The sequence below is a fragment of the Meles meles genome, chromosome 11 (assembly GCF_922984935.1).
Source record: "Meles meles chromosome 11, mMelMel3.1 paternal haplotype, whole genome shotgun sequence".
Taxonomy (NCBI): Eukaryota; Metazoa; Chordata; class Mammalia; order Carnivora; family Mustelidae; genus Meles; species Meles meles.
In genome coordinates this window covers 86,705,944-86,722,983 of record NC_060076.1, presented here as the reverse complement: position 1 = coordinate 86,722,983, position 17,040 = coordinate 86,705,944, and the positions used below count along the sequence as shown (strand labels likewise).

The 17,040-nt window shown below is 42.5% G+C and overlaps 1 protein-coding gene across 2 annotated transcripts in view; it reads right to left on the bottom strand.

The window, feature by feature from the left end:
• TRPM3 (transient receptor potential cation channel subfamily M member 3) overlaps nucleotides 1-17,040 on the bottom strand; it is a 495,097-nt gene that overhangs the window by 209,791 nt on the left and 268,266 nt on the right. For both annotated transcript variants that reach the window (XM_046022643.1, XM_046022644.1), the window contains exon 6: nucleotides 9,779-9,950. In XM_046022643.1, the coding sequence (XP_045878599.1) occupies nucleotides 9,779-9,950 (172 nt within the window). The remainder of the gene's footprint in view (nucleotides 1-9,778; nucleotides 9,951-17,040) is intronic.

Sequence of the window (17,040 nt, the reverse complement as noted above, 5' to 3'; positions counted from 1 at the left end):
ATCTGGAACGCTATTCTGAAAAGAGATGGCAAAAACTACTGGCTATACCCCGGTATCTAAATCTGATGGGATTTTAGCTCAAGATGTATTTGACTAGGATAAAGGCTACATTTTCACATCCCCTTTTAGCTAGGTGTGAACGTGGGACCAAATAGTGCCACATGGGATGGAAGCCAAAATGGTCTGTATGACTTCCTCATGGTGAGTTTAAAGGGAAAGGGTGTGATGGTCCCTTGCTCCTTTTTCCTGATTCTTTCTGGCTTGAAGGTAGAAGAGATGGGGAGCTCTCATGGACCATGAAGACAGAGATTGGAGGAGCAAAAGAAAAGGAATATGAGTTCTCAACGCCATGAGGCCACTACATTAAATCTGGACTCCTGTTCAGAATAACATGAAAATAAGGGAAAAAATCCTGTCTCTTTTAGGCATCCAGTGTTTTGAGTCCTTGTTACGGCAGCAGAACCCGTGTCTTAATGAATGCAAAATGGTTCTGAGCTGAATCAAGGCTCAGTGGGAAAAAGTCATGCTAGGTTTGCAGTGCCAGCCGTGGGCAAGGGACCTGATGGTCTACCAACGCTGACCTCTTACTGTATGGATAGTTAACCTACTCCAAAACGGAAAACTCTCAAAAACAAAACAAAACAAAACAACCAAAAAAACACCCCAAACCAAAAACCTTTTATGTCACTCGTACATTACAGCTTTTCTTGGCCATATGCCCGTCTCCCTCTCTGTGCTATTGTTAACCACTATAGGCTTGACCTCTCTATATTTGGTACAAATACAAAGAAATGAGACTGACTTAACAATCACAATAAGAATAAAATAAGTAATACGTGTCGTATTTAGGATATACTATTTATTTATATATAAATGTCTACAATCCTTTTAAATAGCCTCCTGGAAAGCTATATGCTTACTTCAATAATGCTGCCGTTACTAAAATATTTTTGGAATTGTTTCGAAGTTGTATATCCACCCATTTCTTATAATAATAGGACTGAACCCAACCGCAACTCTTTCTTGAGCATTTGCTATGCCTAACATCGTTAGTTTGGGTGTCCAAGAGGTTGGTAATCAATTGAGGAAGTCAATAGTACTCTTTCGACAATCTATGTTAAATCTCCTGGGTAATGTGGTTTCATAATTTAACAATAAAAAAATAACACATAGAAGGAGTCTATAGTCCAGGGAAGTGAGAAATATACACCAGAAATGAAATGTGAATTTTTAAAAAGCTCTGCTTCATGGAGTTTTATACCATGGATTTATTCATTCACTCAAGATTTATATTACTGCCCTGCTCCCTTACTTCCCCCCAGATTCTCGGTAATTTATAGATTACAAATTAGAGTTCTCTTTGCATTCAATTCTGAAACTATTCTACTAGAACCTTGATTTATTAATGCATTCCCTGTTGCAATGCATTCTACCGAGTAGACTTTTCCAGGAGCCTCTGGATAAAGCAGCCTCATCTCTGTGTCTGCCCCCACACCAGCTAATAACCGTGGGCTGTGGGCTTTCTCTGAGTCTCAGGGACTCTGACAGGAGAGCTCCTGGCATGAAGCACATTTCTGGAGTCACCGAGCCTGAAACGTAAAGCCGTGGTACTCAGAGTGGGTGCCGCTGAGTTGGAAATACTGATCTGATTTACTTCGTGAGTCTTGGTTCTGCCGGTTAAGCAAGTCAGTGTGTCTCTTCAAATGAGTAACAGCTTCCTAATAGCCATTAGGGCAGAAAGGTCAACTCAAGTCCATTTATAGTTTTCAAGTATGCCCGGAGCTCGGGCTTAGACAATGACTTTCCTCCTCACCCCGGAGAGAAGGGATTCAGAGCCAGCGAAGTCAGACAGAAGGAAGAACTTCCCAATGGCAGGGACGTTAGGATCGGAAGGGCATGCCAGGGCGGACATCCAGCAGATGCTATTGGTTTCGGAAACCACTGTCCTCACCGGTGGTTAAAGATTTTAAACCTCATTGCTAGCTCGCTATTGCTGCCTTGTCTGTGTGTCTTTAGACTAGAATAGAGCATCATGGTGTGGCCTTGACACGTCAGGTGTGGGCTATTGGAAAGATTTGGAAAACAACAAAAATAACAAAAACAACGAAACAAACAAAAAGAAAACTCATGGAAACACATTTGCAGTAGTGTTTCCTGAGGGATGTGATTGGCCTTTGGGGCACGCAGGTCTTCACGTGAAACTGTTCTGCCCAAGGCAGAATATAATCATCCCTGCCTCTTCTCTCAGGTCATTCGGGAGCACCAGAAATCATGTCAACCCTGAGGCCCCCTGATATTTTTTAAATGCCTCCGAGGGGAGGCCAGGTCACCCTAGTTGTAATCCATGACAGCCATGTTTAAGAATTATCACCCAAGGGGCGCCTGGGTGGCTCAGTGGATTAAGCCGCTGCCTTCGGCTCAGGTCGTGGTCTCGGGGTCCTGGGATCAAGCCCCGCATCGGGCTCTCTGCTCCGCGGGGAGCCTGCTTCCTCCTCTCTCTCTGCCTGCCTCTCTGCCTACTTGTGATCTCTGCCTGTCAAATAAATAAATAAAATCTTAAAAAAAAAAAAAAAGAATTATCACCCAAATGGTGGTAAAGGAAGTGGGTTATCAATGATGCAGTCATGAGGACTTATTTCTCATTATGGAAATTTCGTGGGAACAAACTGCTTTAAATTGATGTGTGTCATGTCTTAGAGATGAGCTTTTTAAAATAAAATCCTTTGGAGCCAATAGAACTTTACCAGTATTGACTCAACCTGGGCATTAGAAGGTACCATGGCTCATGGAGCCTGTAACTCGGTGGAAAGGGGATATATTGGTTTCCACAATAAAGCATAATTTATTAGGGATGATGTCCTGTCCTGTACTGTTGGAAGACATTCTTCTTATTATTATTTTTGTTAGTTTGGGTGAGTAAGCATACAATCCTATATAAATAGGTGTGTTGGCTTAGGGACTGCATAATAAAACGTATTTTTCCTACAGAATTCTAAATAGCAATATCTTTAAATACCGAATGTGATTATGCTTTATGAATTCTGCCATCGTTTCTGCCACGTGTTTACTCAGAAATACCAAGCCCATTTTAAGCTCCTGCTTTAGAGAGAGTACTCTTGGTGTCCTCATCAGACGAGGCAATGCTCAAATGTCAGTCAGTAGTCTGGGGCAGAGAAAATGTGGAGAAACAAATCCTCTCTCAAGCAAATCATGACAGTAGCAGTAGTATTGGTTATGGAAACCTAAACCACCCAGACACCCCCATTAATTAATATCTAGGTAGCAATCTATCTATCTAAGTAAACGTATCTATGATGACTGTCACGGGGACATAATCCCTTAGACTGGATTTAGTCTGACATAGATTTCACTTTAGAGCATGGACATGACAAAGTTAGAAATTTCTAGCCTCATAATGAAATTTCCTACAGCCTAAGTTGATGTTCACAATATAATTAGATACGCAAGCTGAATAAAATTTTGCAATTGGGCAAACCTAAAACAAAATTCAAATAACAGAGGAGTAACATTTTAATCAAATAGAGCCCAAAGATAACTAGATTTCTGTCGTCTTCCTTCAATCCCCTTTTTGAGTAAAATGATAACTTACGAGGAGAAAATTTAAAATGTAAGATATATTCTGGGCTGATTCATGTTTAGCCCGAAATCTGACACCACTACCAAATACAGTAGTCAACGGCCCTAACTGACAGTCACCATGACTGCTCTAAGACAATGGATGGCTTGAATCTCTAAAGAAAGGTTACATTTTCTCCATCATGCTCTGTTTATTCGGGCAGAAGGAACAACTACAGTGTAGAATACACTTTCTACAATATAGAAAAAGACAAAAGGGTTTTCAGGTTATTGCTGCAATGGTTAAGATTTTAAATCAATTACTCTTCAACAAATCATGTTAACAGAGGCTTGATGATATGTTCCAGAACATAATCTTGAGCCCTCATTTTTTTCTCTTTGGATCTTTCCATTAACTATAGACATATATGGTTCCTCCTTAACAAGGAGAGCCAGGTCTGATTTGTGGTTTAAAAAAAAAAGAAAGAAAAGAAAAGAAGAGAAGAGAACAGAAAAGAAGAGAAAAGAAAAGAAAAAATATATATACACACATACACACACATTGTGATGAATTCCCTTGACTCTTGTAGGTTTCAAATGAGAGGGTCTGGTCTCAGGTTGGAACCCATGGCATCCAGGCTATATCAACACAGGACATGGTTCCCTGGCGGTGGGGGACCACGGTGCCACCAAGAAGGCAGGAAGGGAACCAGTGTTTCTGGACAGCCATAGGCTAGAATCCTTTCATGTGCTGACTCCTTTAACCAGGGTTCACAGATCCAGAAACGGAGTCTAAGAGAAATGTTTTGATACTGGAATATTTATGGATGAAATGATATGCTGTCTGGATTTCCTTCAGAATTACCCAGAGGAGGATGTAGGTAGGTGTGTATAGGGAGATTCCAAGCTCGGCCATGGGCTGGTAAATGTAGAGGTTAGGTGACCATGGTCGTGGGTTATTATAATCTTCTCCAACTTTTTTGTATGTGGAATTTTTTAACAATAAAAATGGATGCTCAAGATATGCTTAGGGTTTTAAAGTCCCATGAGGCTGCTTATGTGCTAGTTTTTAGAGCGGCCCCTTGGTAGCCTTTCAGCTAATACATATTTCCTGAGAAGCTACTGTGTTCCCAGCAATGTGCTAAGTTGCCTCAATTTACGTGAATATGTGAATAGCAATAAAATATTTTAATATAAAGAATTTTTTATTATCTACCTTTTTAAAATTTAAATAGTTCAAACTTAGCATATGGTGCTTGGCAATATTAATGAAAGGTGTGGGTCACCTTTGATAATGCCCTGCATCACTTCCCAGCACCGCAGTCTGATCTTTGAGATGAATGACTTTATGTTCTTATGAATGTCAGCTACACCGTTGCAATATAGGTATATAGGATTACAGAGTCAAACAGCCTCACTCGCTTGCCTCTCTCTCCCTCTTAATTGCCAGGCAAAATCCCAGCAGGTGCTTAACCCAATTCTATGTCTGTTCTATTGCTCGAGCTGAACACGGCTGCAAAGAAAACACACAACCCTAGCGATCCATCGCTCTCGAAATTCACAACCAAAATACCTGGTGGGGCCAGGATGCTGTGGGGTAAAGCTACATTTCCCTGTCCTGACATTCTCCCTGTCTCTACATTAACTATAGTGCCTTGCGCTCCCTAATCTCCTCTCCCTCCTTTCCTTCCACACTGATGTTTGCTGATGACCTCCTGTATTCTTTTCTTTATAAAGAAACTATCTGCAGAGAAGCACCTGATCATCCCAGCAGAAAATGCTCCGTCCTACCCATGTCTGTGCCCATATGCTCTGCCTTCCCTCCTGCTATGCAGGAAGAAGGTGGCCATGTCCGAAGGCTGAGCTCTTTATTTGTGCACTGAATCTCATCACCTTTGTCCCAGTTTCCCCAGAGATTTCCCCTGCCTTTTCTTCCCTGCAAAAGCTTACTCGTTTGGAGCTCTCCCTAGCTCCCCCTGCCCCCTTTTAAGAATCTATCAGCGTTGCTAAGAATGGCCTCGCAGCTTTTACTTGATGTGTCTACTCCTTACCATGGATGCCCAATTCATCAGCAAGTCCTCCCGAGTTCTACCTGCATGATATACCTTAGGATGTATGACTCATAAGAGGCATCTAGAAGAGGCCGCTTCACAAAGATACAAAGTAGAGTAGTGGTTACCAGAGGCCGAAGAGAGGGAGGAAAGGGGAGTCAGTGTTTAATGGATACAGAATTTCAGTGTGGAACGATGAAAATGTTCTGGGGATGGATGGTGGTGACAGTCACACAACAAAGCGTATGTACTTCATGTCACTGAACTGTCTACTTAAAAATAGTGCAAATGGTAAATTTTATCTTATATATATTTTATATTTTTTAAAAAGCCCAGTTAAGAAGATATCTATGCATATATTTGAATCCGACCACATTTTACTTCCACTCTTGCTGCCATTCTATTTCAAAGCACGCTCATTCCCACCTGCATTATTCCTCCCCAAACATTTCCCGGTTGGAGAGCTTGCGCCCACCTCGGTCTGGTCTCTGCACACAGCAGCAGAGTGAGGTTCTAAACTGGAAAGGAGATCCTGTAATGTGCCAGATCACAATTCTGTTAGAATAAAACCCAGCTCTCGACAAATGCCTTGCTCTTTCTCAAACACCCAGGGCTTTCGTCCCTACTTTCGCTCCCTTCCAGAATATTCTCCCCACAGTGGGCTCCCTGACTTCATTTAGGTCTCTGCTTCCATGTCACCTCCTCACAGAGGCCCTTCCTGACTACCTCACAGCAGCCTCTCAACACACAGGTACATGTGCGTGCAAACTCGCCCACACAGGTCTGGTCCTATAGCTTCCTCTGCTCTCTTTTTCTTAATAGTTCTTTTTACTACCAGACATCATGTATTTATTTGTTTCCTTATTTAATCTGTTACCCAACCCCTCTGCAGTTAAACTCAATGAACTGTCAACAGCTGCTTCCCCAGACCTCAGCCACGACCGGTCTGTAACGGAAGTTCACAAACTATCTGTATCCTAAAAGGCTGTGCACATGAATTTGAAGTTTAGCAAGAGGCCGGTGGAAAAGTGTTCCAAAGCAGGTCACTGCTCATGTCCAAAAGGTTCTCCTTTAAAAACAAAGACCTTCAGGAACCAGTGACAATACTTGAGAAGGGACTGCTGACACCGGGAATGAGTGGGGGGCGGGAACGAGGAGATAATGGAGGCCAGGGTGCAGAGACAAATGGAAGAGACGGGTGTTTGTCACACATTATCATTAATGATTGTCACTTAGATGAGAACGGGTTGAAAGTTCTCCCGAGCAAGACTCAGTTAATATTTAAGGAAAATATCCTTCAGAAGATTATGTCACTTAAGTCAAAAACAGACTTGTTGAAAGGCTACTGTGGTAGGCAGGTCACCCCCCAAGTGATGAGGAGGAAAGGCACTTTAATGAGAAACACACTGAGGGCATTCAGCATGGGACTTTCAGGGACAAATCAGACAGCCCCAGGCACCTGGGACAAGGTGATGACCTTCCCGGATTCAGCTCAGGGACCGAACTGGTGTGAAAGCTAACTCCCGGCGTCTCTCACCACAGTCTGTGGGCAAACTGTGACCCGGAGCCTTTCAACCTCTTGTGACCTCAGAGACCTCCTGTGGGTGTCTTTAACCTCCGCCTCCCATTTAATTATTTTTATTCAGTGGGAACCTATGGGTTTTTGCAAATCCTGAAGTAAGTATCTCGAAGCAGGGAGGAAAGTTATGTTTATAAATTACGATACATCCAATGACCATGTGGCTCCCCTGCCCCCAACCCTCATTCCAGCTCCCATCACCTAACCCACTCGGGGGCTCACCCCTTACCTCAGACCTAATCCTACCTGTGGACTTGGAGCAGTTTGAGAGTCTCTGGCCTAATTCTCTGACCTTGTGCCTCAGTTCTGCACCTGGTGCATGCTTCTCCCCTACTTTTTACCCTAGACCCTTGACTGGGTCCCCACTTGTCAATGTTTCTGCGTGCTGCTACCTGCCTTGGTAAGCCAGCGAGGGTCCATGGTCTCTCTGAATGGCACGAGGCATGGGCAGGGGGTCCCGGCCCTTCCAGCACCCCTACATCCTGACCCGCCTTGGCCTGCTCTTTGACGCCATGCTGCTGGGCTCTGTACCTCATTTTGGCCAGGTCACTATAAGGGAGCCTCTCCGGGTCCCCCCTGTAGGCCATCCACATGGAGAGCGCCTCTGGGAGCTTTACAAGAAAAGTACTTCCCTCCCACCAGGAAGATAAATTACAAAAAGATGTTCCCTCTAAGATGACCAGTTAGGAAAACAGCACCCTTTCCTCAGGCAGTCTGTAAGGCATGGAGCTGGGCAGACAGAACTTGGCAGGTTTGTCCCCGCCCCTCAGCACCCCCGAGCTGGGTGTGTAACTTACACCACCACATAACCTAGTTCTCCTCCTCACCGCTGACTAATCAGCCCAGCTGCCGCCGGTGCCTGACCCCATGACAGGCTTCCTGGTCTGGACAGGTTTTGCCTCATTGGAACCCTGAATCTGACCCCGAATTTGCTCTTTGTCTATCCTGCTCCCATCCTGCATCTTTCAGGTCACTCCCATCGAGGTTCTCATTCTTAACGTGATGCTGTATAAAAAGTCAAAATCTAAGTAAATATCACTCATAAAATAACATTTGCCCTTTCTATCCACTACTGTAATACAATTCAATTTTAGTATTACAAAACCTACTACGCATTGGTTAGAGTGCTTTGTTACACTTGATCTCTGCCGATTTCTGGATCAATTTTCTAGTCTCTTCTCCCCCCCCCCCCAAAAAGACATCTAGCTTGGGATAATCCTGTTTTCTCTTTCCAAAGACAGCTGGGGATTCTAGGATAGAAGACAGTTTCCTAATACAAGTTGGACTTCAGGCCTAGGCCAAAATGTATTATTCTAGACACCACTGTGGAAAAGACAAAACAGGAGTAGCTCCTAAGAGTTGGGACGACAACAAGTGTAAGAGAGAGAAGGTGTGACCTGACAGGGCAGACATTCCAGTTCTGGAAGGAACGTGGTTCTGGCAAGGAAAACCCCCCCGGACAGATACAGAGAAAAGACCAGGGGGCAACCATTCAGACAAGCCGAATCACAGCACATGGAGGGTCTGGAAACTTATCTAGCCAAAGAGAATCGTTTGTTATTTAGAACGGCAGGCTGTGAAACTTGGATCAATTAGATCCAAGTTGCCCTGATGAGACAAACAATTACCTCTAAAGTCTGAGCTTGCCATGAATTCTCCTCAATGTTTGCTTTGTGGAAACAAATTAAAATACTGTGAGGAGAGATGGTAGTTGACTTTCCTACCTCTGCTACATTTACATGCAAGCTACTTAGCGATTTGGGGAGCACTGCTGTTTTCACAGTGTTACCTTTTCACAGTTAATTGTGGGCACAATAAATACGGCATAGAATGCACGAGTACTTCAGAGGTAATTTCAGTAAACCCACCCGGATACAGATTATGTAGTTTGCATAAACATGCACACAGTAAACACGTACATATTTAAAGACAATGAATCAATACACAGAATTAAGACACAATTAAAGTTTATGAAAATGGGACACAGAGTAGTTTTGTTTGAGAATGCCAGTTGTCTTGAAATTCCTAAGCATGGGCAGATCTATACTACGATATATATAGTGTGTATATAGATATATATATCTATATATACACTATACACACACTATATACACACTATAGTCTATTGATATATACATATATATATCTATATACACACTTAGATATATATCATATATACATATGTGATATATATATATATATATATATGTAAGTTCTGGCCAACGACAAAAAAACAAATAGAAACAATTTCTCTAGGGTGCCTTTCCTCCTAGAGTACTGTGTATAAGATGAAGGAGAAGTCTGGAAAGAAAAGTGTACCTGCATGCATACACCCTAGATGAGACAATGACAAATGAGCGCTAATCCACTAATCACGTAATCCCTCGTCTTTCATGTCCAGTCCTCTGCCCCCGGATGACTTCCTCGGGTTCTAACCACTGGCCCCGCAGACACATAATGGTCCCTGTTTGACGCTTGCTCGAGTTCTTATAATATTGCCACATGGTATACTTGTAGTTACTTTCCACAGGCTTCCCATGAGGCCCAGCAGGGGGAAGAGCAGTCTACTTACTTGTGTTTATCTTCTGGAGAGAAATGTGCTTTTCCAGTTGTCTCCGCAGCTTGACCTCAGCTCCGTATTTCCCGGTGGTCCCGTTGTCGGCCAGGATGAAGTGGGAATGCATGCTGTTGAGAACAGTGAGCTTGCTCATGGGATTGGACATGGTCTGATATGGCCGGACGACCTGCAGGATTTCAAAAGGAAGAGGTGGAAGTCAGAGAAAGAAAGAGCAAATTATGAAAAGGAGAACCAGCCAGAGAGGAAACAGAGAGAGAAGGATAAATCAGTTCTTTGGTACAGTGAAAACAGTTTATATCCTCTTCCTAATACCACAGTGGGTAGCAAGTTTTATGGTCAAAGTTCCCCAGTCACAGCAAGATTATACTTAAGGGATAACATGTTTATGCTGAGTTTGATACAGAAGCTAGAGTTTGTGCTCTTATCATACTCAAAAACTGACAGGTGAAGGATTGTGTCATTGTGAGGTCAATCTTTCATTTGCTGATGAACCACAAGTAATTTTAACATTTACTTATTTTTTTTCTTTCTCTTCTCCACAATGTCCATAGTCCAATGGGCACAGCAGAGCCACCATGGTTCTGGAGTAGGGTTGGGTTGGGGGTGGTGGCCAGGCAGATCTTTTCAGTGAAGCCCACTCAGTCATCTGAAGGTCTGTTAATTCAAAAAATCAACCTTGTTCTTATTAGACACCTTGTTTAAGTCGAAATACTGAATGTATTTCCACTTAAATACTGAATGAAATACTGAATGAATACGTGTCTCCTGAAATGAGCGTGAATCAAAATATTCATCTCTGTCTTTGTTTGTTGTGGTGGTATTTTCATTTAGTGGTGAATTATACTACCTCAAACAGAGTAAGTCTTTCAGTTTTTTATATCAAAAAAAGCAAAATCTATTGTGAGTTTGAGTTGCTAGTTCTAGTTGCCTCATAGACATTATCTATATTCCTTGCAACAATCCTGCAAGGTGGGTGCTCTCATGTTTATCTCGTAGATGGAGAAACATCACTGGAGGTAAAATGGGTTTTTCAAGAGTTTCTTACGCACAAACCAGAACTGACACCCGGGTCTGATTCCAAAATCTGTGCTTGTTCCCCTGCCCACTGCTTAGACATGATGGAAACAAGATGATGTTTTGGAAATCTACTCCTAAAATATTTAGGTAGAGACTCCACTCAAGACCATGAAAAGGAAAGCTCAACAAGCTCAATGTTACAAGGCCTGGTATGGTTATCCTTCTACTGAATCGTCAGAATTGACAGGACAGAAATACATGCTACTGGGTTTTTATTTCTGTGCCTTTGTGCGATGTGTACATTCATTATGGAGTTGAGACGCTCTCATTCATTTTCAGTATGTAATAACTCACCCACGAAAAGCTGTAGTAAGATTGAATAGTTTGCTAAAGAAATTACAAAGTAATTTAGTAAGGGCAGTCTTTAATAGTAGAGCTCTCATAAAAGTCTTTTTTTTTTTTTAGATCTTGATTCTGATTTCAAAATCCATTTCTATGTGCCTGGCACACAGAATCTACTCAGTACATAGTGAATGAATGAACAGGAAAACTTGAGACAGGCATGTTTTTGTTTAAAATTAAAAAAAAAAAAAAAAAGGACCCTCTCTTTTCTGAATTGCTTGGGAGTTGATCTAATCTAAATTTAAAATGTATAATTTTGAGCTTTTGAAATAGCCTTCATTCCTTTTCATGTATGTCTTATTTGTTAATGTAGCATTAATACAACATTAATTCATAGCCTCATTTTAGTTGACTCTTAGTGATAAAGGAAGCTCGTAACTTTCCGATTGTTTCCAGTAATGGATTGGATATTTTCCAGTAATGGAGCGGTATTCAATTACTGCTTTGTCTAGATGAGTGCACGAGAGTCCTTCAAAATACAGAGCCAGTGGTTTGCTAACTCCATCCCGAGTTCTTTTTCACTGGAAGAGTGGGTCGCCTGTGGCTGAAATTCCCATTTTGCTGTTACTCATTTTTTATTATAAAACATTCATTCTATAGCAAAGTACAAGTTAATAAATATTAATGCCTTGCTGAAAGAAAAGAGGCTTAGCAGAAGGACTTTATCCTACCCTTTAAGAGCTCTGCTTTGTGCTTTTGGACAAAAGAAAATGCTTTAGTTACTCTTCACTATTTTCCGAGCAGGTCCCCAAGTCTCCATGCCAAGGAGAAGTAAGACCCAAATTATTTCTTTGAGAGGAAGGGGACAGTGGATTTTCCAGAGGTTAAACAGTGTGTGATCGTGAATCCCAGATACTTGTTCTAGCTGAGACATAAGAACACACTTTCTAATTCCTGGGAACAGTGTTAAAGAACATCAGTGAACATGAAATTTTCAAATGAAGAAGGTTGTGAAAATAATTCTGGGCCAACTGACATACTTACCACAACCTGAGAATAACAGAAATGCATTAAATCATCTAACTACATTCTCTATGTTTCTTCACCCACAGGATTCTAAGGACAGTGGGGCATCAGTTCTTCTGAGTTTGGACCTTCTTTACCAGCTCTTTGGAAATACTGTTCCTTTGAATCAGTCATGGCAAGAGGGTCAAGTTTACAGTAGCACTCATGAATTTTAATTTCTTCATCTTATTGCTCCCTGTTTTGTTTGATCTCATATGAAGGTAAGTTAAAGGTGGTCATATTTTGGCAGAGATTTTGTCTGCTGTGTAATAGGGGATATACAACTGGAAAGTAAGTAAAATGCCCTAATTTATTCTGCTGTCAGCATTGGAGGAAGATCTGCCATATCCTTGAGAATCCTGGTCATACAAACCATGGAAATCTGTCTGAATCCCATGAGTTCTGCCAGCTGCTGTATAAATCTGAGGCTCACATTTTTCATCTGTAAAAGGGAAGTGAGAACACCACTTAACTCCGCGGGTTAGATGAGATTATAGGTGCAAAGTACCGGGCACTTTGCCTGGTTCCTAGCCGGCGATCTATAAATGGGAATTCCTTCTCTAGCTTGGCTTTATTCTACCAACTACAAACGGATTTTCCCACTGCAAGCTAGTGACCAAAATGATACGACGACAGACAAATCACAGACTTTTGTTTTCCACAAGAGATCTGAATCAATCTTTTTAAATAAAGAAAAAAAAAATCAGCAAACTCTTGGCAAAACGCACCACGTGGCGTGATCTTACCCTGTCACCACTTCTCGGGCCATTTAAGAAGGCGAGGCTCTGGAATGATGGGCGGGTTAGCTACAAAGTTGGAAAGAGCTCCCCGCGTGCTTCAAGAGGAATGCATGTTGGTCTACTTGCCTACAAAATCCACTTAATACTCTTCATAACAAACATGCCAGCCGTCTATTCTTGTTTGAGTTACAGTTTGCAGATCTACAAAAGACTTGCCGATCTTCCTGTTGTTTCTCAAATCCTAGAAAAAAATAAGTCATGCCTTTGTGTCGCATGAATACAAATGAATTCTTCCCTCTGATAAATTTTGGAGGTAATGCATCTACTTGCGTTATGAATAGCTCATAAAAAAGCGCTTTTTTTGGAGTGAGTGTGTGTGTGTGCACGTGAGCCCACAGCAAGAACAAGCGTGACACGTTCTGGACTTGTAGACGTGTTAGATGGCTCTAACACATCTCTCAGCCACTGTTTTTTGAGAGCATCAAACCCTAATGCCTGTATATAATGACTCCTCTAAGAATAGAGGACGGTCCAGCTTATGTACTATCTTTGAGAAGAGAATCTCTTTAAGATTCTCTTTAAGAAGATATCTCCTTAAGAAGAGAATCACTCAAATAATTTTCCGTGTTCATATTTCAGATGTGGAATCTGGGTTGGTAAAGGCTGAATGACATCTGAAAGGCCTTCATTATTGGTAAATACAGAATTATATATACCTAGACAGGAAATCTCTTAGAAGTGGATTTTAGATACTTTGTACTCTTTGGGTATCATGGGCCAGTATACCTCTAAGTAATGACATTTTTGCCCCTTTCTTGTCCCTCAAGGCGAGATGGAAGAATTCTGCACTCTTTAATACATCTACACCATTTTGTACTGGCTGACTGGTAAAATCCTGGTTCTAAGGCCTCTGTATGTCTTGACTCTGAAGAAAAGAGGCAATGAAGTCGAAATTAATGTTTAAGAAATTAATGAAGGTGGGGGCGCCCGGATGGATCTGTCGGGTAAGCAGTTGACTCCTGGTTTTGGCTCTGGTCATGATCTCAGGGGTTGGGGGATCAAGTCCCAAGTTGGGCTCTGCAATCAGTAGGGAGTCTGCTTCTCTCCCTCTCCCTCTGCCCCCCACCCACTCTCTCTCTAAAATAAATAAATAAAAATCTTTTTAAAAAGAGAGAGATTAATGAAGGTGAAAGCTCTTGATGTAACGTACTTTTAGGGTCATTATTGTTGCCGGGAGGGGACCGATCCAGAGACACCATGGAAAATCTGAATATTTTTTACGTGCTGGTGTCAGTTTGCTACATTTCTTACCCACAGGGGGACTTAAGTGGATCGTTTGAGAGCTGATCTAAGACACCTGCTTGAGTTTTTCTAGCTATTTTCACACATGTTCTGGTCTCATTCAGGAGTACTTCGTGGGCAGTTGGGAAATGGGGGGGGGCATTCTAGTTCCTCCAGCTTCTCATTTGTGACTTTGGGCATCTTTCAACTCATTCCTTCCTTCCTCTATTCACGCATTAAGAATGCCTTGAGGAAATGTTCCTGTTAAGTACTGTGCTGGCTTGCGGGGGAGACATACAACTTTGCACCTAGATAATGTCTTTCACTGAATGTTCAAATTACATTGAAACTACTTGTCTATAGTTTCTAAGGGCTTTCTACCTCTAAGATTGAGTCTGAACAGCCTGGGTTGAAAAGTACATTTGCTTCTTCCAAGGTAGACAGAAAAAGGACACAGAGGTGGTTCACTCCTGTCCTGAGGTCTCCTTCCCCTTTCTAGTGCTTTCTACCGTGCAAGGGCAGTTGGTTCATCTGAAACTCCTTTCCTGAACAGAACCGAATTGAGCTCAACTGGGTTCTTGAGTCATCCATCGCAGGCCTTTGGTAATCCCTGAATTTATGACCTGGTGAGGTACATACCAACATGCCCATGGCAAGTAATAGGCAGGCAGAACACCGAAGCATTTTCCCCTCGTAACAGCACTATGATGTTAATTTAAGCAGGAAGAACATGAGGATTTACTGATCACTTATTCTATGCCAGGTACTATGATAAACACTTTCCCATGGATTAATCCATTCTGTGCTTACCACATAGGCAAAACTATAGATGCTCAGAGAAGTGAAGTCTTTTGGGCAAACATGTCCCACAAACACTCTTTCCTCTAAATCTACACAGCACGTAGATCTTAAATTCCTGTCCAGGCCGGGAGCCATTTAGAGGGAAGATGGAGGAGCCAGCCTGATTTTAAATTTATAAAGGATATTATGGTTGGTTTTGCTCCTGGACATTTTTGCCAGTGGCTCAGCTGAGCACTGAAATCCTTGTGATGGCCGATCAGATTAATTCCAGATGAGTCATCTAGAACTGTAGAGTGTGCAGAAGTCAGGAGAGGCAGCAGTGGGTGGCAAGATGGGGTTTGTGCTTTGCAGAAAGAGACACAAAAGGGACAGGCAAAGTTCTCGTAGGATCAGGCCTGCCTTTCTGGGAGAGATGAGGGGATATTGCCGAACGTGGGCAGTACTCTCTGTCTGAGAACGAGGAACATAGGGACTGAGAGGAGGAGATGAAAACCAAATAGAGAAAGACACCGTGTGTCCTCACAAGCCTAGCGAGGCCTGTGCTAGCAGGGATACTGGGCTGGTTAGTACCCATTCAGCCAGCTTGGCTGCATGTCTAAGTATAAAGTAGGGCCATATGAAACCCAGATGATGTCTTTTTGCCCAGCAATCCGAGCAAGAAACCAGCAAACCCAGACATCCGTCCCAGAGAGTACCCAGGTGCCTAAAATCCACTGCTAAAACCCACAGGTGGAACAATTAAGTCTTTCTGCAGCATTCTGAAAATGTGTCCCTCGAATCATGGGCTCGCAGGGGGTTACATCGTCCTCATTTCTGGCTCACCTTCCTTTGCCCTGTCCTGAGGGAAGCCATGGACCGTCCAGGTTAAGGGCCTACTTAGAGTGGAAAAAGGCCCTTAAGTTCTAAAACGGGTTACTTGCTTAAGAAATCACCATGTGTCAGTGGGGTGGTTTTAAAATATGTTAAAAAATTCTTTGAAAATCTTCCCATCCAGTCTGCAGTAGTCAGTGACTCACTTCGAAGAAATAGAATAAAACAGAAGTGATGGTGTGTCGACTTGCAAAAAACTAGGTCATGAAAGGGTTCCTTTTAGCTCTCTTGGATCACTTACTCTGGAGGAAGCCAGCTGCCATAATAAAGCAGCCTTCTGGAGACGTCCACATGAGGAGGGACTCCTACCCACAGCCATGTGAGTGAGTCATCTGAGAAGGTACCGTATCCCCATTCGATCCTTTAGATGATGCAGCCCCAACTGATATCTTGACTGTGACCTTAAGAGAGACCCAAGCCAGAACCACACAGATGAGCTACTAATAAATTTCTGACCCACAGGAACCGTGACACAATCAGTGTTGTGTCAAGCCACTAAATTTTGGGGTAATTTGTTACACAGCAATAGACAACACAATAGCATATTATTGCTATCTTGAGGCTTCAAAATGTGTTCTCTCCCCTCTGTTCTGGATTCGTTGGTGCATCGTAATTTTGTGCCCTCTAGTGCCTCCCTGCCTCCTCCCCGGGCTCCAGTCAGCTCTGGCTCCTGTTCTCCGCTGGGGCTCTGGCCGCCATCTTCCACTCTCACCGCACACGTCTGATGCCTCACCCCAGCCTCCTCGGCGGGCAGATGGTCTGACTCTCACACATACACCTACACACCTGCCAGTTGGGTGAACCAAAGCAGGTTGTCCTCTGTAACTCAGCATCTCCATATGTCAATTAATAATTGATTAATAATAATTAATCAGAGTACTGTAAATATTAGATGAGATATAAAATGCATGGCCCAATGCACATATAAATTCAGATAAATGATCGCTGCTATGATTATGGAGAAGTCATACTGCATCATAGGTAAGGATGTGGTCTTGGGAGCTGGATGGTGCAGGCTGAAATCCCAGCCATATGACTTACTAGTCATGTAACACTGGGCAAGTTACTTAATCTTTTTGTGTTTAATTTTACCATCAGAGACATGGAAGGATGACAGAGATACTAAAAACAACTTCTGGA